The sequence below is a fragment of the Chiloscyllium plagiosum genome, chromosome 2, assembly GCF_004010195.1.
Source record: "Chiloscyllium plagiosum isolate BGI_BamShark_2017 chromosome 2, ASM401019v2, whole genome shotgun sequence".
In the NCBI taxonomy this organism is placed as follows: Eukaryota; Metazoa; Chordata; class Chondrichthyes; order Orectolobiformes; family Hemiscylliidae; genus Chiloscyllium; species Chiloscyllium plagiosum.
The window spans coordinates 125,632,681-125,658,955 of NC_057711.1; the positions used below are offsets into that span (position 1 = coordinate 125,632,681).

A 26,275-nucleotide genomic window follows, 5' to 3' on the forward strand; every position below is an offset into this window, starting at 1 on the left:
TTGTTTTGCATTAGTAGCTGAAGTTCTGTTTGTTAATCAATTGGAGACGGTATAAAGGATCATTCAATTAACTGCCTGACCTGTCTGAGTGATCTCTTTTGGTGTTAAGGTACAATATGTCTTGGAACAAAGGAAAATGAGTGAGGCTTTTGTAGAGGTGCCTAAAGTTTGATTATGACGTACAGATTGCGTTTGGCCGTATTTTCTAGAATTGCTGTAATGGGTTGTCTGCAAATTGCTGTAAATGAGAAAAACATATTTCTTTTTAAAGATGTAGCTGTACTTGGATTTAACTAAGAAGGATAGGGCCAATATTATAAACTAATAAAAGTAATGGAAAGGAAGTAAAGTTAAGCATCTCAGAATAGCTACAGGACATTCTGAAAAGGAAGGTTCAAAACTGAGTGGTCATAGTGCGTAATGACACTAACAGTATCTATAAAAAGAGGTGAGGTTATTCATGCAGAATATAGGGGATTGGAAGGGCAGGATTTACTAGTGTTGTCACTAGAATGGCAAGGGCAATGGAAGTAGGGAGGCAGAGAAAGGGAAATGAGAATAGAAAGAAAAGACAGAAATGTAAGAAGCAAGAGCAGACAACAGAAAAATCAAATATGAAAAACAAATAGGGCAGTGAAAAACAAATAAGGTTAAAAAGATTAAGTCAAAAAGCTTTGTGGCTTCAATGTGTGGAACATTCATAGTAAGGTAAATGAATTAGCAGTTAGATGGATATAATTGGTAATGATATAATTGCAATTGCAGAAATATTGCTGCAGGGTGACTAAGCATCGGAACTGAACTCCACAAGAGTTCATTACTTTGGAAAAAGACATGAAAAGGGAAAGGAGATGGAATAGCATTGTTAGTAAAAGTATAAATCATTGCAATAATGATTAGATTAGATTCCCTACAGTGTGGAAACAGGCCCTTCCAGTCCACACCGACGCTCTGAAGAGCCACCCAGACCCATTCCCCTACATTACAGAGCACTAAAGGAAGTAGTTCTGAAAATAGTGGATGCAAAATTTTACAGACTCTGAAGTACCACCTACAGGTTTAAGAGTGGCAAATGTAACCAGACTATTTCAAAAGGAGGGAGAGAAAACAGAGAATTAAAGACCAATTAGCCAATTGTGTGGAAAATCCTCAAGTCTTTATAAAAGAACATTTGCAATAATAAAGTTGATAACAGAACTTTTGGAAAACATTAACTGGATTAGAAGAAACTAGCATGAGTTTATGAATGACAAATCACACTTAACTAATCTACTAGAATCTTTTGAGCATATGACTCAGTGTAGATAAGGGAGAAGCTGTGGAGGTATGTATTTAGATTTTCAGAAGATCCCTGGAAGATATAAGTAGATAAAGTGAAAGCACAGGGATAGAAGGAAAAATATTGGCATGAATTAAGAGTGGTAGGCAGTGACTAATGGGGTACTGCCAAGACCAGTGCCTGTGCCTCAGCTAGTCACATATATATTGGTTCCCTCATCCAGGTCATATATAAAAATATATATATTACATATATATTTATTTTATATATGACCTGGATGAGGGAACCAAATGCAATACTTCTAAGTTTGCTGATGAAACAAAACGGAAAGAGATTGTGAAGTTGTTAGAAGGATGCAAGGAGGCTACGAGGTGATTTAGGCAACTTGAGTGAGGGGGCAAACATATGGCATATGCGTACAACATGGCGAAATGTGAAGTTATATACTTCAGTGTGAAAAACAGAAAAATATTGATTAAATGAAGATATATGGGGAAATCTAGAAGTGCAAAGGTTTCTGGGTGTTCTTGTACACCAGTCTTTGAAAGTAGAGAGACAGATGCAAGTAGAAAACCAAATGGTCTTCATCACATGATGATTTGAGTTCAGAAGCAGTCTTACTGCGGTTATACAGGACCTTAGTGAGACAATACCTGGAGTATTGGTCTCCTCACCTAAGAAAGGGTATACTTGCCACAGAGAGAATGCAGCAGAGGTTCACTGGTGGCAGGACTGGGAGAAAGTGAGAACTGCAGATGCAAGAGATCAGACTCAAAAAGTGTCACATTAGAAAAGCACAGCTGGTCAGGCAGCATCTGAGGAGCAGAAGAAGCACCATGTTGTAGGGATGGATCTGGGACAAGGTGGTGGGGGGGGGGAGGACTGTCCTATGAGGAGAGATTGGTTTGGCTGGGCCTTTGTTCACTAATGTTTAAAATGGTAAGAGGGGATCTGAATGAAACATATAAAATTTTACCGGGGCCAAACACACTAAATTCAGGAATGTTTCCACTAGAACCAGGGATGTCTTAGAAAATGGGGTAAACCATTTAAGACTGAGATGAGGAAGCTTTTCTTAAATTCAAAATGTAGTGAACCTGCAGAATTCTGTACCTCACAAGACTGTTGAGGCCAGGTCACTGAATGTATTCAAGAAAGAGATAATTTTTTAGACTTTAAATACATTGAGGGGCATGGAGAGAAAACATAAACATGAGGTAGAGAATCAGCCATGATCATGATTATACTGAATAACAGAGCAGGCTGAAGTGCCAAATCATAGAGCTCCGAGGGTGCAGAAAGAGACAATTCGGCCAATCGAGTCTGCATTTACCCACCAAAGGGCATCCCATCCAGACTCACCCACCGCAACCCACCCCTCAAACCCAACCCTAATCTTTTAAGCCTACATTTGTCATAGCCAAGCTACATAACCTACACATGTTTGGACGTTGGGAGGAGACTGGAGCATCTGGTGCAAACCCACACAGACATGGGAAAATGTGCATACTCTACACAGATAGGCACACGTGTCCCTAGCACTGACAATTGAGCCATCGTGCCACCCTTCAAAAATGGTCTACCGCTGTTCCTAATTTCTATGTATTAACATTTACCAAATTTTCATAGTTACATGGATGTCCATGTCTAATTCTGCTATGAGTCAGTTCTGTCACCTTCACTTAATTGTGTGATCCAACAACCAAGGCCTTAACTTGCACTTTTGTGCCTATCATGTCTATAGCAGCAAGATCTATCTACACTTTTATTCCCTTTCACCATTATGAGACTGATATCTGAGCCACCACCAGTACATGCACTGCACTTTCTTACTCTACTCAAAATTACCTGTACTTTTCCTGCACAGCCCTCCATTTGTTAGATTACTTTCCAAGTTAAGATTAGAGTGATGCTGGAAAAGCACAGCAGGTCAGGCAGCATCAGAGCAGGATGCTGCCTGACCTGCTGCGCTTTTCCAGCACCAATCTAATCTTGACTCTGATCTCCAGCATCTGCAGTCCTCACTTTCGCCTACTTTCAAAGTTAGATCATCTGAGGATCCACTCTGAACAAATGTACTGACTCCCTCCTTTTATAGCTCATATACCTTATCTTTTAGACTGGCCAAAAGGACATCTGGAACTTTGCTTGGCAGATGCTGAATTGGTTTTACACTCTCATCTATTTTGAGATGACATTCACAAGTAGAACATTCTAATGCTATAAGCTCATCATTGTACTCCGATTGGATCTATTTCACTCAATCATTTAATGTGCTCCAACCTTTTTTGGTAATTTGAAGTTTTCAGTCCAAACTTTATACTTGCTTTGGCTTGCCATCTCTGATCTGGAACACCAGATATATGTTCTGTTTTTGCAATGAGCTATCTGTACCTCCTTGTTCTGCTTCCTGATGCATATAATTGATGCAATTCATCTGATTTCTTGTCACATTGACCAATGGATTCTTTCACTGTACTTGATCCTGTACCATTTTTAATTTATGTTCACTTGGTGTTCAACACATTCATTTAATGCTTTCAAAATTTCTGTTATATTTTTATTGCTCACCAGAGATTTAAGGTGACTTGCATGTTGAAACGACCTGTTTCCAACAGTGGTAAGAGATTAGCTATATGCAGCTGTTCTGGCTTGTTAAGCAGATATGTCATGATGTTGCAACTTTCCCATTGTGTATGCAAGTACTGCCAGATCTGCTTTATAACACCACTCATCTTGAACAGAGTTTCCAGAGAAAAAAATGTTGCCGTTTTGTCTAACCTAGTGTTTCAGCTGTAACCTGATTTTTATTCTTTTTCATTTGCTTGTGGCATATTTTCTCAGTTCTGAACATTCCTGTGACACTCTGTCAATATCTGTACTTTCTACAACTTTTCAATGTTCAGTGTCAACTCCCTTTCTAACACTATGGTACATGCACTCAGGACTGCATTCTGAGCTGTACTATGACTTGCTTGAAACTGATTGCAAGATGGGAGCCTCGTGGTAAAGGCCATATGACTATGGCAAGCCAGGAGGCCCATTAGCATGGATCACATTTATCTTCCAAAAACTGACCTGGCTTTGGAATCACAATATTTATACGGCATTGTCTAGATAATACTCTTGTCAAAGTTAATCCCATGAATGCTAATGGTGGGATTATTAGTGGTGCGATAATGCCAGTGAGTATCAAGGATCTATGCTGGCTGGAGTTGATTTTCTGGCATTTGTGTGATGTGAATGTTTTTTCCTAATTATTGGCCCAAGCCTGAAAGCTAAGTGCTTTTATGTGAGGATAGACAACTGCACCTCCTCTACGATAACACTCAACACTGGAGCGCCCCAGGATGCGTTCTCAACCCCCTCCTGTACTCCATATACACCCACGACTGTGTTGCCAAATTCTGAACGATCGCCATCAACAAGTTTGCTGATGATACCATGGTGGTAGGACAGATATCAAACAATGATGAGTCAGAATACAGAAAGAAGATAGAGGGCTTGGTGATGTGGTGCAATGATAACAACCTCTCCCTCAATGTCAGCAAAACAAAAGAACTGATAATTGACTTCAGAAAGAAATGAGGAGAAGACGTCCCCTTCTAAATCAAAGGAGCGGATGTTGAGAGGGTTGAGAGCATCAAGTTCTGAGAAGTGATAATAACCAACGACCTGTCCTGGACTTCCTACATGGATGCAACAGTCAAGAAGGCACAACAATGCCTTTTATTCCTCAAGTGGCTCAGGAACCTTGGCATGTTCATAAGGACCCTCACCAACTTTTATAGGTGTACCTCTGAGAGCACATTATCTGGGTGCAAAACAGCCTGGAATGGCAGCTGCTCTACCTAGGACTGTAAGAAACAATAGAAGCTAACGTTCAATCCATGGACTCCATTTATATGGCTCATTGCCACGAAAAGGCTGCCAACATCATCAAAGAACCAAGATGCCCTGGTAATAATCTCCTAAAACCTCTTCTATCAGGCAAAAGATACAAAAGCTTGAACACATGCGCCAGCAGGTTTGGAACAGCCTTTTCTGTGCCATTATTAGACTGATGAATACTGTCTAACTTCAAATAACGCTGATCTTGTTAATATTGTTCTTGCCTAGTGCACACCCTGTGTGGTGTCCAAGTTTTATTTTTCACCCTATGATCTGCATGCTCTTGCTGACTATGATCTGGCTGTACTGCTCATAAACAAAGCTCTTCATTGTATTTATCTACAAGTGACAATAAATCAAATCAAATCAAATCAAATGCAGACTACTTCAATACTTGAGAAGTTGCGATGTTACCAAGCAATGTGACATCATGAGCAACTCTGTCCTCCTTGCTTCCTACATTACTGCAGTGTCTTAATTGGGCATAAAATATATTGTCGTAATTGTTGAAAATACCTTCCAAATGCAATTTTTTCCTATTCTTCTTCAATGACTGAAATCACATAAGTCAGCGTAACCTTAGTATTGGATCAAAGGTTTAGGGTGAGAGGGGAAAGATATAAAAGAGACCTATGGGGCAACTTTTTCACATAGAGGGTGGTACGTGTATGGAATGAGCTGCCAGAGGAAGTGGTGGAGGCTGGTACAATTGCAACATTTAAGAGGCATTTGGATGGGTATATGAATAGGAAGGGTTTGGAGGGATATGAGTCGGGTGCTGGCAGGTGGGACTAGATTGGGTTGGGATACTGGTCGGCATGGATGGGTTGGACTGAAGGGTCCGTTTCCATGCTGTACATTTCTATGACTCTATAATCTTTAAATCAAATACCTTATTTACCCACTACATCAGAATGAGACTCGATTCAAAATGAATACAATCTGACCACAGATTTGTTTTTTTCCCTTTTTTATCATGCAATTAGCTTCCCAGTAAAATGGCTTGAATGTAGGAGACAGAAAGTGACGATAGAGGGGTTGCTTTTCAGACTGGAGGTCTGTGACCAGTGATGTGCCACAGGGATCGGTGCTGGGTCCACTGCTTTTTGTTATTTACATAAATGATTTGGATGTGAATATAGGAGGCACGGTTAGTAATTTGCAGATGCCACCAAAATAGGTGGTGTGAGTGGAGAGTGAAGAAGATTATCTCAGAATACAATGGAACCTTAATCAGATGGGCCAGTGGCCCGTGGAGTTTAATTTAGATAGATGTGAGGTGTTGAATTTTGGTAAGGCAAATCAGGGCAGGGCTTATACAGTTAGTAATAAGACCTTGGGGAGTGTTGCCAACCAAAGGTGCAAGTGCATCGTCCCTTGAAAGTGGAGTTGCAGGTAGACAAGATGGAGAAGAAAATGTTTGCAGTTGCAGGTAGACAAGATGGAGAAGAAAATGTTTGCCTTCATTGCTTTGACCTTTGAGTATAGGAGTGGGGATGTTACCTTGCAGCTGCACAGGACAATGATGAGGCCACTTTTAGAACACTACATACAATTTTGGTTGCCCTTCCACAGGAAGGATGTTGTTAAACTTGAGAGGGTGCAGAAATGATTTATAAAGATGTTGTCGGGACTGGAGAATTTGAGCTAATTGTACCTGCCTCCACTACCTCCTTTGGCAGCTCATTCCATTAATGAACCAACTTCTGTATGTAAAAGTTACCCCTCAGATCCTTATTAAATCTTTCCTCTTTCACTTTAACCTTTGCCCTCTAGTTTAGGACTGCCCCACCCTAGGAACAAGAACATAGAACATAGAACATAGTGCAGTACAGGCCCTTCGGCCCTCGATGTTGCGCCGACCATCATGGCTATGACCTTGCCTATGCACCCTATCCGAATCCCTCATGATTTTATAAACCTCTATAATGTCACCCCTCAGCCTCCAACACTCCAGTGAAAAAAGCCCCGTAGCTCAAACCCTCCAGTCCCGTCAACATCTTTGTAAATCATTTCTGCACCCTCTCAAGTTTAACAACATACTTCCTATAGAAGGCAGGTACAATTACAACATTTCAAAAAGCATTTGGATGGGTACATGAATAGGAAGGGATATGGGCAAAATGCTGGCAAGTGGGACTAGATCAGACTGGGTTGTCTGGTCAGCATGGATGAATTGGACTGAAGAGTCTGTTTTCAGGTCGTGTGACTCTATGATTCTAAAATTCATAATTCATTGGCATCAAATTATTTTGCAATGTCTTGAGAATATCATTAAGAGTTCTCTTTTTGTGATTCCGGAGTTCGAGGATCCAGTACTTTAGTCATGTTGACAGTTGCACCTTAAATGATGGTCAGATGAACTGCATTTTGCTTTCTGCATATTCTGCTTAGCAAATTGTTTGTAGAGTTACATATGTATGGCACAGTTCGACTGTGCCAAATATTTTCAGTTATCACTTTCACTATCTCACCTCTGCTTTGAGTCTCTCTTAATGGCATGACATGGTCTTGAATCACAATTTGTCTCTGCCAATTAGAAGTATGAACTTGGAACTTTACAGTATGGCACATGAAAAAGAGGCCACTAATCATATGTACATCTCTGCAAAGTCATCCTTCTGCACCAATTCTGTCCATTCCTTTAAGAATTTTGTAAGTAACTACGAGATGTCTTCTCATTCTTCTAGACTCCAGTGAATAGAGGCCTACTGTCCTCAGTCTGTCCTCACCAAACAGTCCCCACTTTCCCAGGAATCAGTCTGGTGAATCTCCTCTACACTCCTTCTCTGTTAAGTATATTCTTCTGTAGACTAAGAGATCAAAACTGCACACAAAACTTCAAGTGGGGCCTCACTCATGTTCTATATTATTTAAGCAAGACCTCTTTGCTCCTGCATTCAATTTTTCTTGTGATAAAGGCTAAGGTTTTGTGCACCTGCATGCAAGCATTAGTGACTTCTGAATAAGGACTCCACGACTCCCAGTCTCTTTCGATATGAACACATTCCAATCTCTCATTTCATAAGAAATAGGCTGCAACTATGTTCCTCCAACCAATATGGATAATCTCACACTTGTTCACATTATGTTCAATCTAAATTTAAAATGAAAGCCATATAGTTCCAGACTACCAGAGGTTGCTTTCTCATTTTCTAACATTTCCCCATTGTGTGTCCATTACATTGGTTTCAACATATTGAATGGACAATACAGTGCAATTATAGTGTTGTCACAAGACTGGATCTTGCTGGAGCGTGAGAAAGAGCACATACACATTCAATCTACAAGAACAGCCTTATGGAATAGTATACATTATGAACATGAGAGGGAAGCAATCTGTCACCAAAAACAAGAGAGGAGCCTGCATCAAATTATCTTAGACAGAGAAGAGGAGCTCTTCACTTTGACTTTAGATTACATTTGTTTCCTGCAGGACTTTAACAAAACTTTCATCTATGTTAAGAAGTGAAACTTCCTTCACCTTCCATTGTCTCCAGTGAAGCAAAACTGAAATCTTTAGGCCTGAAACATTTTAACCAGCTTGTTAAGGAGTGTGTGAACAAGGGAGCATGTTCCCTTTTCACTATTAGCAATTTAAGTTTGTGTTAACTTTATGGATGTCATCTTTTATTGTCTGTCAGTATGTGTGTGTAGGTGGAATGGATGTTTGTAGCAATTCTTTTGGCTACTGTGAGAAATAATCTGTTGTTGTTCCTTCTGATTCAAAATTACAAGAAAGCCTGTTCCTTTTTTTTCATTTTTGAAGTCACAGAACTCAAAAAAGGAAAAGCAAAACCTTTTCTCTAAAATACAGCTTGTTGCAGTTAGCTTAGAGGCCAAAGAGTCATAGAGATGTATGGCATGGAAACAGACTCTTTGGTCCAAATCGTCCATTGACCAGATATCCTAATTAATCTAGTTCTACTTGTAGCACTTGGCCCATATCCCTCTAAACCCTTCCTATTCATGTACCCATCTAGATGTCTTTTAAATGTTGTAATTGTAACAGCCTCCACTACTTCCTCTGACACACACTACCCTCTGTGTGAAAAGGTTGCCCCTTAGGTCCCTTTTATATCTTTCCCCTCTCATCCTAAACCTATGCCCTCTAGTTCTAGACACCCACAATCCAGGGAAAAGACCTTGTCTATTCACCTTATCCATGCCTCCGACACTCCAGGGAAAACAGCCCCAACCAATTCAGCCTCTCCCTATAGCTCAAACTCTTCAACCCTGGCAACATCTTTGTAAATCTTTTCTCAACCCTTTCAAGTTTCACAATATCCTATAGGAGGGAGACCAGAATTGCATACAATGTTCCAAAGTTGCCTAACCAATGTCCTGAACAGTTGCAGCATGACATCCTAACTCTTGTACTCAATGCTCTGACCGATATAGAAAAGCAATATAAAACATTTCCTTCATTATCATTTCCAGCTGTTACTCCACTTTCAAGGAACAATGAACCTGCAATCCAAGGTCTTTTTGTTCAGCAACACTCTCCAGGACCTTACTTTTAAGTGTATAAGCCCTGCCTTGATTTGTCTTTCCAAAATGCAACACCTCACATTTAACTAAATTAGACTCCACCTGCAACTCCTCAGCCCATTGGCCCATTTGATCAAGATCCCATTGTACTCAGAGGTAACCTTCTTCGCTGAAAACTACACCTCCAATTTTGGTGTCATCTCCAAACTTACTAAAGTGTGAAAGGGGGAAAAATTCTTCCCCATATGTTTTATAATATATAATATATACAACACGTAATTTCCAATTTCACTTTTATAAACCTTGTTACGTGCTCCCTTCTGTGTTTTACTGCAATATGGCATCTCAAAAAGTTTACCAGGGGATTATCCAGCAGACCGTGAAAGTTTAATCAAACTGACAGGAGATAGTTCCTGAATCGATAGTGCCCCTTTATTAAAATCCTAGTGCAACATCTAAAAGCATTACTTACAAATTTTGTGGAACTTGTGCTTGACATCTGCAATTGTAAATGAAGGGAGAATCTGTAAAATATGAAGCAAGACATTAGTTTGTGGTCCAGTTTCCCCACAAAAGCTTTTCATTCATGGCTTCATCAAACAATCTGATCTGTGTTCAGACTTACTTATCTGATACTTTTGGCAGATAACTGGGAATGTCAAACTCATGCTAAAACATTGAAAACATCTTGTTTTGCAGAGCCAGGCTATTAGCTGCTTTTGGTGAAGTGATGGCTTCATTCTGACTCTCACTTGTCACTTTGCTGGCAGTTTATTTGTTTGGAAAACCTTTTACTTTTAGTATGCTTCCAGGAGTTTCTATCTTGAGAAAATCCTTGATAATTTGGCGAAGTGTTTCTTGCAGGTTAATAATGAAGAAGTTAGCCATCCTTACTGATTAGAGTATTAGGTTAATGAGAAGATGGAGGACATGAAGATCCATGTCAAACAATTCTGCAAAATATGGCCTCCTCTGAATGTGGTATTCAACGATAAAACTTTTAACGTCAACAGATACAATGTTGTTCATCGTTTTAGCGTTTAACTTTATCATTGCTAAAGCATTCAGAAGGTTTGCAATATAACAAATCATGTGGTGAAACAGATAACTGAGTAACTGATAAAAAAAATTGAACAACTCGTGTTTTGAAATCATATTTTTGTCATTTGCCTAGTGCTTTATCTTGTGCTTTAAGTCAGCTACCTGCACGTTGAAATACAGTTCTGGTGTATCTCAGGCTTTGAATGTCTGTGCATATGCTGTGCCAGAGGCTTAGTGCTGCTTATCATTATATGACTCCACATACACTGTATATTACTTACATCTGTACATCTTGTTTTGTGCTCCCTTCTGTGCTTCACTGCAATACGTGGTTAAAAAGAAAAGGCCCTCAAATACAGCTTTCTAACATCGTCTCTCAATCCTCACTTCACATGCTCATTCCATCCTGGTGTGCTTTTTCTAACTGATTTCAGAGTCATGTGATCAGGCACATCATGAATTTCATAAGCCTCATTATACCACATAAAAACATTTTCATAAAAAGCTGCATTTCTCACTCAAACATCAGCTCATCTGAAGTTTTGCTGCCTATTTTGTACTTTATTATCAAGTCTCGGCCCTCCATGACTGCTAATTTCATCAATCTACATTGGCATTGCTCCCTTAATATTTCCAACTTAAAAATTTCATTTTGAGTTGAAATCATTTCATAGTCTCCCTATCGCTAGAATATCTCTCAGCACTGTACACTTCAACACTACAACATTCCCCTGTATCAACTGGCCCTCACATGCTCTCTGTGCTTGACTTCAATTAGGCCTCTTTTACAGGATGCCATCACATAACTATTGGCTTCAGCAGTCCATCCTTATGGTTGAGAATTTCTTCCTCCATTTCTCCTGTTTCTCTTTCTTGCCACATAAGAGCTTTCATAACATTTTTTTTCCCACTGCTCCTAATACTTGCTTTTTCAAATCAGTGATTGATATCTTCCTCCATTTTTCTATTAATACAAGTTGCTGTTTGGTTTAACCTTATTTTTAACTGTATCTGTGTTCTTCACTTCAAAAAAGGAGGCTAAATGACTGATTGGAACACAAATATTATATGTTTTCCAATAATGTGAATATTTCAGACTGCAAGATCAGTGGACATTCCCAAATTATCTTGTGGCTTTGCACCCACAATTATGAATTTTACTTGAAGACAAACCAATCAAAGAAAATGTTAAGTCACAACTGGTCTTCAGTGTTGTAATCAGCCTACTTCATGTTCAAGCTAAATATTCTTATAAATGGTGATCTATGATATACCAGGCTCTAGTCTTATTGCTACATTCTTGAGAGACTTTTCTTTAAAGTCTTTCTACTTTCCATCTTCTATCCATCTAGTGATTCTACCCACACTATGTTATTTATGCTTATTGGGAATCATCTCCATGATATAATTGAAAGGCTTTTTACGTATTGACCAAATTCCTGTTTGATTCTTAGAAAGGGCCCCCATTCGTGGCCCTGATTATTTTTACTGTTCAATTTAATGAAAGTCAGTGACAAAAATTACAACCAGGGATAGCAAGTCAAACCAAAACAGTCTTACTATCACTGGGCTCACAATATCGTGAAATTACAATACTCAATGACCCTTAAAATTGCTTAATTATTCCTAACTGTAATTTTACAAAGAACAGATCTTAAGCACTGAGCTTATAATTTAAACAAAAGTTAAAAATTGTTAATACTGTAACTTCCATATGACCAAGCTAAACAACAAAGTAAAATTAAAATCCAGGACTTAAGCCCAATCTTCTTTGATCATATTCCCCCACTCATTTCCCACAGACACTGTTAAAAGATAAATTTAAAAGAATTGTAATTTGACCATTCAGTTAAGCAATTTCCAGTAATGGATGCAATGCCTTCATGCAATCCTTGGATAATGAGTTGTTTACAGACAAATAAATATATATCCAAATTCAAAGTGGTGAATGTGAACAGTTCTGTGGACTTCCAGAACTAATTACTTATTTCTTACAAACTGGAATTCTTTTCTCAAAATATTCAGCAATTCTTTAACTAAATAGAAACTAGAGAGAGTAAAAATAGAGCAGTCAGTTGGAAAGCTTCTAAAATCACTGTGTACTTGCCAAAACCAGTCAGAACAGGCTTTCACTTATTTTTTTAAAATAAAATCTATGTACTCTCTGATTGGCTGGTCAGTACTGGTCCTCCCCTGACCAACCAATCAACATCCAACCAGCCACCAGCCCTGGACATAGCGACACATGGCGCTGAATCATCCACAGTGTTCCTTACATTAGTAATTAAGTTGCATTTTGTTCTCGGTAAGTCACCAACAGCAAATATTCGCCTTAGCTCATTTTCTCTTTCAAAACACACAGTTGTTCAAAGTTCAACTAACCCTCCTCTCAATCTTAACTTCATCAAAGCAAAGAGAACAACTAGAAAAATAAAAGAAAATGGTGAGGGTCTCTGGACACACCTACTTTTAAAAGTTACAACACAAAATAATTTCAATTCCTTTATGTTTCTTTAATCATTCATAACTCAATGTCCAACTGATGAACATTTCACAAGCTAGCCAGAAAAGTTTAGTAGCTTTTCTTCTTCATGATCAAATTAAAATGGACTGCTTGTGAACTTTGATAAACAAACCACAAAGAGTCATGGGAATAATTTCTGATGACGCATCTTCACAGGGCACTATTTCAGATTCATTTCACTGCGTAAAACTCCCAATGTTAGGGGAGAGCTTAACATTTAATTATGAAAAAAAACACCTTACTCACCTTTAGAAATAAAGCACTTCAGGACCATTTTTGGGATTTGAGTTTTATTTTCACTTGTGAGGTTTATGATAGCATTGTCTCACTTGTGGGAATAAATGCATCAAAACACTGAGCTCTGTGAAGTATTAATCATGCATTATCCTACCTCAGTTCACCCAAAGCAATCTAAATTAATCATATTTATGAGTCATTCTTGTTCTGTCTGCACCATTAATTACTAATGCTCTGACTAATGATGCTTATGACCAGGTACGAATAGATGATTTTCTCCTTTGTTGATCTACGGTGATGCCATATGTATCATTTCAGTTATTCTAAAATTCTGGAAGTAATTATATGAGCATGAAAAATTATTTGTCACTTACTATTATCAACATTATACATACATAGTTTAAAAATGTGGATGCGTTTTTCAATGATATCAATTGTACCATGGTAGCTTTACATTTCAAGCTTTTGATTATCAGGAATAAGCATAATGTTTCTTCATGAAAAATCACTCTGCCACTGATTCATTCACAGTTCTATATTTCAAGTAATAGCAGTCTTTTTATCTTATTTTAACAATTACCAACCATGTGAATGTGGGAAAGAAAAAGGAAACCCAATGATGTTCTGTTAATTTTTGATAAGAACAAAAACAATCTGCTTGAACTGAGCCAGATGTCAGTTCAACATTATTACAAATTATGCTGCCATTTTTTGTGAGTCAAGGCAAATTAATTTTGGATGTCAATCAACAAAATGTGACAAAATGACCCACAAAATGCTGTAGATCAGGAAACAATTGGCCAGCTCGATTCTCCTTTTTAAAAAGGAAAGGCAGAGGAATAACCTAATAAAGGTCTTGAGAGTTGTGAAACACTTTGGCAGAGTGCATACAGAAAGAGTATGTCTAATCTTGGAAGAATATATCGTAGAATCCCTAAAATGTGGAATCGGGTCATTTGGCCCTTCAAGTCCACACTGGCCCCTCCGAAGAGCATGCCCCCACCAGACCCATTCCTGTAAACCCTATGTTTTTCCATGGCTAATCCACCTAGCCTACACATCCCTGGACACTCTGGGAAATTTAGCATGCCAATCTACCTACCCTGCACATCTTTAGACTGTGGGAGAAAACTGGAGCCATGATAAAACCCATGCAGACATGGGGAGACTGTGCAAACTCTACACAGTCACCCAAAGGTGGAATCAAGCCTGGATCCTTGATGTCGTGAGGCAACAGTGCTAACCACTGAGCCACTATGCCATCCTTATTTATCAAGAAGCCATCAATATATTGCCAACATGGAATCCATTAGGGAATTCAGAAGTACATTCTTTTTCCAAAAAGATTGGTGAGATTGTAGAATTCATTACCACAGGAAGAGCAATAATTGTCTAGCATAGATACACGTGAGGGGAAGCAAGTTAAAAATTGAGGGAGGATAGAATAGAAGTTTATGATGATGTAGTTAGATGAGGAAAAATAGTAGGAGGATTGAAGGGAACATAAACACCATGTGGACTAGTTAGCTTGTTTCTGCGCTGTAAATTATTTTTTACAAAGCACTCGCCCTATGTTCCTCAGTTTATGACAACATTAACTTGAACAGATGCAGACACGAAGATGGAAATCACAGTTGAAGCTGAATCTGGCAATTTTCTGAGATTTTCCCTCACATTTAGAAACACTGATGGAGCTGAGAAGAGTGCTGGGGAGGGGGAAGGGGGCGCTATCAGTAAAGCTATGTCTGTTGCCCTTCTATTCTGTTATTAACTAGGAGACTGGGACCAGCAGAAGAATGCCTTCTGCTAAAAGTCTGTGTAATTCCACCTTAATCATTGATGAATCTCCCTCCATCCCACTGCAAATTTGATGCGGGATCACATGAATCTGTTGTCTGGAGTTTCACTCTAACACATCTCTGGTGACTGAGGATACGTTTGAGAATTTCAAGAGCCTGTAAGGCCAAAAGCAGCAGATACATGGGAGTGTCACCAGTTGCAATTTCCTCTCCAACCCACACACCATCCAGACTTAGTATTAAAAAGCATTCTTTCACAGTCACTGCATCAAAAACCTTTTCTAACTGTACAAGGAATGCAGCTGATGGACTGTAGCAATTCAAGGAGGCAGCTCACCACCACCTTCTTGAGGCCAAACAGATTTGTCAATAAATGCTGACCTACACCAATACCCACATGTCACAAAGGAATAACAATAATGCCACTCATAAATAACATTCTCATTGATCAGTTCAGTTTACTGCAAATGGCATAAACATTTCAAATTAGCTTGATGCATTTGCTGACATATACAAATAGTTCTCCTATAATGCTGTAGTTGTATTCCTATCTGATGCAGTGTTATAGAAAATTGTGCAATAGAAATAATGTGACCTATGGGAAAAACAGAGCTAGGGGACGAACCACTAAAAATACCAGTAAAAATCGTAAACTAAAATGATAGTTAGCCTAACACAAACAAAAGCATAGTCTAAGTAAATTTTGACCTGCTGTATAGCACTGTATTACTCTCCATTGGCATCTATGCCTGCTGGCTGCACTATATTCTAGCCAGTCTTCTGATCCCATACAACAGTAACACTGTACAAGTCAGATCCCAGAATGAAACCTGCCTTCATAGATCAAGGGCTGAATCTTAATTTATTTTGCTAAGTGTCAGTTTTACCAAGTTTTTCAGAGGGTTTCACATTGAGGTGCTTGGGGTCATCAATCACCTTATTTTACAAAACCCACTTGATTTATTACCTACCCCACCCTTTGGTACACGTCTCACACATTCTAGCACCATCATACCATGTGACATTGCCAAAACAACTCACCACTTCCTGGATATCCCATGGTACATCCATAGTGCAGCATCATATTTAAAAGTATATTGTGCACCCCGACAAGAGCTGTCAGTCAAGGTGCCTCTCTTTATTGGCTGGGAGGTGATGATGGGGATGCGGTGATGCAAAGGCAGGATGTCCTTTTCTCCCAGGCAAACAGAGAACATGATCCTACTGGAACGACGCCAACCTACACCAGGGTTGCCATCCAGACCAATACAGTCTTGACCATCGGAAGGAATGCACAGAATGTGGGAAGAAGATCAATGACTTTCTCCACTCAGCCAGTGAAATGCCACCATCTGCCCATAGAGTGAGCGTGAGGTATCAATCTCTGCTAAAGTACCCACCATTTCCTGCAACATCTTCCCCACTCACTCTCATCCTTGCTAATATCTGACCCTGACTGTCTCTGAACCGCTTCTGCACGGCCTACTCACTCCCTCAGGACATCTCCGCACAAGCACCAAAAAGTGCCACCCACCTAGCTCTCCCTCACCCACTGTGTGCAGAGTTTCCTGACTCTGACCACCCTGAGCAGCTGGCTGACCATATCCAATCCCCCCTACTCATATTTTTTGCAGTTGATTACCATAGTGATTAGTCACTGAAACAGATTCACATAAGTTTACAGATATTCTTTAACATCCAAAGACTTTTTTTAAACAGAGAAAGAGAGAAAAGAAGCTCTTAATATAAACAACAAAGCCAAGTTTCAAACTACTCTTCAATATTGTCCTTTTACTGTTAGTCAATTCCAGTGAAATTTCACTCTCATCTCAACTGTTTAAGTTTTTTAAGTTAACAGACTGCTCCCAGCATCTTGTCCTCAGGCTGTAGAGACATTTTCATGATGCTTTTCCAAGTTCATAGCACAAAACAGTTCACGATGCCTTTTACGGACATCCTCACAAGAAAGCGCATGGGTCAACTGATCATGAAATGCCGTCGCGGAATCTAGTCCTCCACACACCGCGACACCTAGTACCAAGGATGAGAATCGCGTAACAGCAAACAGGAGTTCAACTTATAAAAGAAGGTCGGCAATTTGCAAATCACGTTACACACAAATTGTGTATAATAAATGTGCGTTATAGAAGAGCTACCTGCAGTTACAAACAGGAGCATTGTAATGCTGGAACTAAGTTTTAAAGTTTTATGCAGATTAAGGATGTTAATTGAAATAAAAACAAAGTCTGACAGCACTCGTGGAGAGAACAACAGAGTTAATTTTTTGACTCCAATATGACCATTCCTCAGAACTAAAGAAATCTCAAAAAGTCTTAAGTTGTTTAAATAAGGATTCTAGAATTCTGCAGATCAAAGCTAAATAACAGAATCATTTGCCTGTTTTGAAAGTTATGAAAAAGAAAATGCATTAAAAGAAATTGCTAGTTTGGAGACAGCATGTCTGGACAGAGTGTGATGTTTATAACCTAAAAAAGTCTTATATTTTATTAACAAGAAATAAATTGTCACCAACTTTCCAGTGAGAATGAAACATAGATGGTGAGACATTGCCACCTATTGATGATGTGATATTTGAAATATAAGGATCAATACAATAGTCTTACAATTCAGAAAAACTCATCTGATAACATCAAGATTCAGTCATTAGTTGATAACTGCTGAGAACTGACTGATTTGGTAAATAATTCAGATATAGATTATAAATATAAATGTAAATATAAATGTATAGATCTGCTTGTACATTGTCCCAATTTCAGTACGAATCCTAAGCTGATTTAGCTTTCATACGTAAGCTTATACCATTAAAAATAAATGACTCAGCTCATCAAAACTTGTGCCTACATTTTTTCTAATCCTCCTAATCATACACTGTAGTTCTGAATCCCAACTCTAAAACAACTTGCAATATTTTTCTTCATGAAGTAGGTTTTCTCTTCTTGAAGCTTGTACTTATACAGAGCTTTTTGTAATACAACCACAAGCAGAGTCTTGGGTTTACCCACAGCAGATAGACTGCAGTGGTTCAAGATGGCAGCTCGTTGCTAACGTCTCAAGGCAACGAGGGTTAGCACTTAATGCTGGTCCAGCTAGTAAGACCCTCATCACATGAATGTATAAAAGTATTCTTATAAAGGTAAGGGCAAATACCAATCAGAAGTAGAAGAAAAAGACAAAGCAAGCCAAGGTATGGTCAAAACTTAAAAATGTGTTGCTGGAAAAGCAAAGCAGGTCAGGCAGCATCAAAGGAGCAGGAGAATTGACGTTTTAGGCATAAGCCCTTCTTCGGAAGAAGGGCTTATGCCCGAAACGTCGATTCTCCTGCTCCTTTGATGCTGCCTGACCTGCTGCACTTTTCCAGCAACACATCTTTAAGCTCTGATCTCCAGTATCTGCAGTCCTCACTTTCTCAAGGTATGGTCAAAAGAATGGATGTGAGAATTTGGAATTTATGTGATTGCAAAGATATTAGAGCACATCTTGGAATTTAGGAGTAGACAAGACTGCAAAGATGGTGTCAGGTGAGCCCTTGGTTAATTTGAAAACAGGGGCAAGAATTGTTTGGTCATTAGAAAAGGGCTGCAAAGGAAGAAAGACTTAAAAGAGGGCAGGAGTTTGTAGAACTAGAGATTATAATGGTGAGAAGGATGAATGAAAAATAAGCAAATTGCTCCTATACTAAACCTTTGAAAATGTCATTGCTATTGAAGTACATTTTGAAGTATAGTCACTATGGCAATACAGTAAATGTAATTGTCAGTTTGCATGCTGCAAAGGCAATGAAATTCTTCATAATTATTGCTGCATGACTCAACAAACCAATAGGAGACTTGGGTATAGGTTAACACCATTTATTTTCAGATGTATGCAAGGAGAGAAAGTCTTGCAGAGACTCCAAGAATTAAAATAAAATCCAATATTGCGTATTGCAATTCCCATGGTATGCTATCTAGGTGTTTCATGTCATGTACTCTTTTCTCAAAGTATGCAGAGGCATTGACTGTACTACACCCAAGGCCTGCATAATCTTCCTCACAGTGCTGCATTCATCTGACCAGGCTGAACCAAAGGTTATATGTCCAGCAGTGAACAAAAATCTGTTCAAGACAAAATTAACAAAGTTATAAAATAATATAAATTCAGAATTATATCTCTGGGTTAACTCAAAACTTTCTACAGGTTATTCTTGAGATGGAAGGTTGTCTGCAGAGTATTCAGCTTGGGATACAAGGAGTAGACTGTTAAGTCCAAAGATGTGCAGGTAAGGTGAATTGGACATGCTAAATTGTCCACAGTGTTAGGTGTATTAGTCAGGAGTGAATGTAGGGGAATGGGCCTGGGTGGGTTGCTCTTCGGAGGGGCAGTGTGGACTTGCTGGGCCGAAGGGCCTGTTTCCGCACTGTAGAGAATCTAATCAAAAAATAAATAAATGGACAGCAGCTGGTCTCACTCTCACAACTCAAAAACTCTTAAATTACTGTAAATTTTAACTACTTTCTTGTATCAGATTCCCCACCCACCTTTGTTTTTGCTTTAGCAGGGGTAATAAAACTCCACTGTCCTTCACACTGGCAATCCACAGAATTGACTTTCTTTTGTTTTTGATGTGGTTAAATTACATTTCATGGTGAATGTATTAGGTATGTGACAGAAAAGAAAATAAAACTTGTCACAACTGACCACAAGGAGCTGAAGAAAAGAGATGAGGTATGACCCTGGTCCTCACTTGGTCATCATGTAATTTGAACCCACGGTAAACAAAAAGATTGAAATGAGGAAATAAACTCTTCCCAGAAAAGCTCTGGCCTTTTGAAAAATACAGCTACCACAAGAAGGTTTTTTTGAGACTCTCAAAGCTAAGATGTCCATGTTTGATGTTAGTGCTTTCATTGGACAGGATGAAACAACTTACAGAAAACTAAAGGCCTTGTTCTTGGAAGAACTTAAAAGAATGACTGAACACTTAAAAATGGAGCTCTGCCTGAAGGCCAGAAAAACAGAAATTGCAAAACCAGTTAACTATTAACTGTCTCATACCTATGGTGTCTCTCACATCTAAATCTGACCCTCTTTTACGACACATATTCCCAGAACAACTTATCACTCAGAGGATATCCACGGAAAAACTGGCACCCCATGAGTTCATGCCATCTTTGACTTGGACACTGTTGGTAATCTGCCATTGCCCAATGCCAGCAATGGAAGATGCAGCAGTAAAAAAATCTGTCCATGCCAACATATCTGCCTCACATAGCCTACCCTGCCTTCTTACCCGAATCACAGTTTAAACACCTCGCCCTATGCTTTATAGGTTGATTTTGCCTGTCCTCGGATGCTGCCTGAATTGCTGTGCTCTTCCAGCACCACTGATCCAGAATCTGAAGCAACATCCTGCCTGAACACACTATTAGTCAGTGCTACCCTAAGCTCAATGTCCACTGTAGATCAGCATCTTGTCTCTGTCTAGGAGACAAGCAATTGGGCAAGGAATAACAGGAGCTTCCATTTGCAGACACAAGAGCATATACAAATAAAACCACTAGAGGCTGCAAACCAGATTTCTATGTCATGGCCAATGATTAATTCACAGTCTGTGATTGCTACACCCAGCTTTCAACCATTGGAAGTAATTGTCAATGAGTCTTTGCCTGACATGAAGTGCCAATGCATCTGAGCTCTATCATGAACAATGGACAGCTTTGTTCACCACAGTGTCTTCATCTTCCTCCTGGGCAAACTGCTGCCAGTCCCCCAGTTCCTCTCCATCCAACAAGTCCAGCTCAGTTGTGCAGAGCAGAGCACACCAGGATGGCGTGGCACACTTGCTCCAGATTATACTGAAGAGTCTTCCCTCCAGTTATCAGAGTACTGGGCACACACCTCAGAAAGTGGTAAAGGTGGTCACAGGTCACCTAAACATTAAGGGAATGCCTAACTGTTGATGAATTCTGCAGAGTTGGGATATGGCATCTCAGTGCCACGTGTGTGCAGCTGATAATACTCTGCAACTGACAAAGTTGGATGTTCCCGAATCCGACTGCCCGGGTTGCAGCACTGGCCTCAGCATGGGGGATTAGAATGTGTCCAGATGACACCACTTACTGTTTTGATCTCCTGGAAGGAGCCAGTACCATTGAAAATCAGAGCGGCTGTTCGCATCACAGCCACATGGATATAATGACTTCCCCCAGTCCTGCAGCCCTCAGGTCTTGCTTCAGCATTCAACATAGTTCTATTACAGCATGTTTGGGCATATGGACCCTGCATCAGCACTGTGCCTTGTTCATGCCCAGGAAATTGAGTCGAGGTTAAAATACTCTGGGCCTTCTGCATGTTCCACTCTTCCTATGAGGCCCAATAGAAGTGAGTTCTCCCCAGGCTGGATGTTTCTCATCCTGTGCAGGGCCTTACCATTGCTCCTTGTGCTTGTCATTGGTCCTGCTCCTCCTCCGTCTGTCTTCACCTTCTTAGTTAGGCAGCCACAGTAACCAACATCCCATGTGTGATAAGGTCCATTACACTCGGTGGAAAGTATCACTAATGGGCTCAGAAAAGGTGATTGCATTTCTTAAACCTCAGAACAGTCATCAGTGGTCTACCTTCCAGATGAGGGAGGAGCTCAGTTCAACACACGATGAAACATGCTGCCCACAGGTAACGAGGAGCATATCTCTAAATTCCCTTCACACTCAGAGTCAGTCCATGCAGCAACTTGGTGAAAGTGTTGCCTCAGCTGAGGTGACCCCCACCCTCCACAATGTCATTGAGAAGGGAGTGCCTGCAACTCACCAATACTCCTCATTCCCAGACCGATATAAAGTTCTCAACTTCTCACTGCATTCAGCGTAGACCAATGTTACATTTACATGGCAATAATGAAGCAAAGTTGTGTGCCTCACACAACATCCTTTCTGTATAATAAACAATGGCAGTCATAGAATAGAATCCCTACAGTGTAGAAACAGGCCATTCAGCCCAACAAGTCCATACCCACTCTCTGAAGATTCACCTACCCAGACCCATTTCCCTACCCAATTAGTCTACATTTCCCCTGACTAATGCACCAAACCTACACATCCCTGAACACTATGGGCAATTTATCACAGCCAATTCACCTAACTTGCGTTATCTTTGAACTGTGGGAGGAAACCAGAGCATCCGAAGAAAACCCACACAGACACGGGTAAAATGTGTAAACTCCACACAGCCAGTCGCCCGAGGCTGAAACCTGGGTCCCTGGCACTGTGAGTCAGCAGTGTCAACCACTGAGCCACCGAGCCACCCGCATTGCTTCCTGAATGCAATGCCTGGGTATCAGAGGTGCCAGGATGGCCATGAGAGATTGGCAGGTGCCAAATACCAATGTCCTTGGATGGGGGCTGGGCATTGGTCTGGTGCCCGTGGATCAAGCTGTGGGGCTGTGTCTTCATTGAACACAATATGGAGTCATTCAGAGTAAGTGGTGAGCTGAATTAGTCAGGTATCTGCTCTGATTTTCATGTTGGGTTTTCTCACCTCCTAGCTTATTTGACAAGGTCAGTAAGGTGAGAAGCCAAATATTAATGAGACAAATTGGTGTTTGACAAGCAATAACCTCCTTAATTGATAATTTACTGCCAAGTGAAAAACTCATCACATTGCTTGTGAAAAGCTGACACTTGTTGCTCCTAACAATGAGAGGAGTCTCGCTGGACTTCTCATTCAATTGTGTCACACCTATACGATTCAGCCCATGACTCTAGTTCCATATTATGTCCAAGGTCAGTGCAGGAATGTGTCATTTTTGCTTCATCTTTTATATCCAAACAGTGGAGTAGCAGAAACCAAAGTTGAGAGGGTGGTGATTATAAGTTTGCTGAAACGAGGAACAACGTGCATGGTATTTTCAAGGCTCTTTCATATTACATTATAAATGCAATGATTAAGCTCTAATTGTCTGAAACTAATTGTCTTTCCAATTTGCAATGGCAACAGAAGCATCTTGCTGTTAATTTAACCCAACATTCCTTAGCTATCAAACATTCAAAGTCATCTTATTGTCCAATTATTTTTCAGATGTCATTGAACTGTTTTACAAGACTTATTTGTAGGAATACAAATGGAGTGCGAGATCACTGGATTGATATTAAATAAAAATAAAATGAAATGTGACTGGTCAAATGAGTTCTAGCTGTTTTGTTTTAGGCTAAAACAACTCATCTTTCAATTCAGTGCACATAAATATTATAGATAACGCAGTCAGCGATGTGATGTGATTAGTGTCCCTCTTAGGTGGCTGAATACAGCCCACTCTATATACCAATCATTCTCCATACAATATTCTTCATAAAACAGCAACATTTTCTTTATTGCCTTATTTAATTTTCTGTGCAGTTACCACCAAATTTCTCATCTCATTTAAAAACAATGCATTTTTCATGATACTAGAGTTCTAAACATCTTCCTGTGTGAATGAGTGACCAGCTGTGAGAAACTTACTCCACATTATTGTGAATGTCATTTGTTTATTCTTTCCAGAGTTTTCTTTAGAATGTCAGCAGATTATTAATAATTGTGAGCTATCATATTTGCACGGATTTGTCACAGCAGAAACAGCAAACACCAAAGTATGGACTTTAAACAATATCATTATGAGACCAAGGATCCACAAGCACATTCCTTTTATTTTAATGCAAATCTCACTTCTTCTTACCAATATTTAAAGAGATTGAGCAGAAGGTTTTTGAACAATTGACGTGAATGCTGGAAATCTGAGATTAAAATAACTAGTATCTAATGATTCTGAACCAAACCTATGAGAACCAAAGTCAAGCAAAAATGTGCACTACGTTTACAACATACTTTTCACTCCAGCATTACATTAAGATAGATCATGTCTGAGCACACAAACAGCTGATTTGGCCTAAATGATCTCTGCTGGTGCTTATGTTCTATGCAGGTTTTCTCATTCCTTTTCCATCAAGACCAATCAGCATAATTTCAATGCTCTTTGTTCTCTCTTATGTAACAAACTAGTTTTGTCCTAACTGTATCCATTTTATTAATTTCAATTAATCTTTATGGTAGAATATTACGCATTATTAGCCACATTGGTCTACCCTTATGTAGCAATGCCCATATGCAACACAATTTAGGAAAAGTTCAGTGACTACTATTTGATCCTCTATTTCTCAATGCCTTCTACATTTATTGATGATACTTTGAGGTATTGTTGCACAATATTGTTCCTCAATTTCCTTTTGAATGCTCAAGGTTCTCTGGATTTACTCTGAATTTTCATAGTAATACTTAATTAGGGCGATACAGAAATACATCTTAGTTATATAACAGAGTCTAGAAATGGCATTTGATTACCAGATATAAGTTGTTCAGAGTTTTATTCTTTGAATCATGTCATGATTCAATTTTGAAGCAGAAAATGAAGAAAATTGATCTGAGTACAAATAAGAGATTTCCAATAAAAAAAAGTCTACTTATCTTTTTCACTTCCATTAATTGATAAAACCGATATGCATTTTGGGCATTTTCTGTTTACACCTCAGATTGCAAATGCTTGCAACCCTTCTATTCTAATAATTATTTCACATGCTCTTTACTCTTCATTTGGTAATCATAAAACAGATCGTCATTCTACCAAACACAAAGGGTTAAATTTTCCCCATTTTTAGCGAATGTCGATTTGAGACAGAGATTAAAGGCATATGGTCTGCTATGGCCCATGTCAACTTTTCTCACATAATTCTCAGTTCTCTGCTGTACTCCCTGTACATTTTGACTGTGTTGCCAAATTCCGAATGAATGCCATCTTTCAGTTTGTCAACAACACCACATAGTAGGATGAAAATCTAACAACAACAAGCCAAAATACAGAAGGAAGCTAGAGGGTTTGGTGACATGGTGCAATGAAACCAACTTCCCTCAGCAAACCTAAAGAATTGATCATTGACCTTAGTACAAAAGAAGGAGTGTACACACTCTCCCCTTAACCCCCTTCTATCTACATCAATGGAACTGAGTCCGAAGGGTAGAGAGCATCAAGTTCCTTGGAGTGATGGTAACCAAGGACCTGTCCTGGTCTTCTGATGTAGTTGTGCTGGTCAAGAAGGCACAACTTCTTCCTCAAGTGGCTCAGGAAATTTGTCATGTCCATAAGGACCTTCACAAACTTTTACAGATGTAACATTGAAAGCATATGGTCCAGGTGCATAATGCTGACTACTTTGCCCAGGATCACAGGAAACTACAGAGTGTGGTATCCACAACCCAGGCCATCATGGGAGCAATCCATGGACTCCAATTATATGACTCGCTGCCATGGAACAGCTGCCAACATCATCAAAGACCTATCACATTCCAGTAATGATCTTTAACAACCTCTTCTATCAGATACAGAAGCCTGAACACACACACCAGCAGGTTCAAGGACAGCTTCTTCCCAGCCATTATTAGACTGATGAATGAACTCTGTAGCCTCAAATAATGCTGACCTTGTTAACATTGATCTCTCATGTACGCCCTGCACAATGTTACCTGTATGGCTCCATCTAAATCTTTTGTTATGCATATCCTTGCTTACTATGATCTGCCTGTGCTGCTTATGAACAAAGATTTTCACTGTACTTCGGTACAAGGGACAATAAATCAATTAATCAATCAATCAAATAGAAAGTAGGCTTCTTTGGGGCCCGTCTCATGGAATTATGTAGCAGGAAACTTGGAATTACTTCTTGCTGTTCGACTTTACAACTTTCATGCCACTGGGTGACATATTTAAAGACCAACTGCTCACCTTTTCAGATGCTGCGAGTCAAAAATACTTCATCTGAAATAACTTCACAGAAGCTGGTATCCTGTTGCCAAGTCCCCTTTTATGGAGAGGCTTGGCACTGATCCAGTTCCATCCAATCCAGTAACAGGATGTCTGATACTCTTGTCCTTATGTAACAGCCCGGGCTCCCTGATTAGACCCGGTTAACAGCCCCAGTCAGGGAACTA

At 39.5% G+C, this 26,275-nt stretch overlaps 1 protein-coding gene across 2 annotated transcripts in view; it reads right to left on the reverse strand.

Annotated features, from left to right (window-relative positions):
* The window catches only part of LOC122563775 (trans-2,3-enoyl-CoA reductase-like), a 134,756-nt gene that overhangs the window by 102,891 nt on the left and 5,590 nt on the right, over positions 1-26,275 (reverse strand). For both annotated transcript variants that reach the window (XM_043718005.1, XM_043717998.1), the window contains exon 2: positions 10,134-10,185. In XM_043718005.1, coding sequence (XP_043573940.1) covers positions 10,134-10,185 — 52 coding nt within the window. The remainder of the gene's footprint in view (positions 1-10,133; positions 10,186-26,275) is intronic.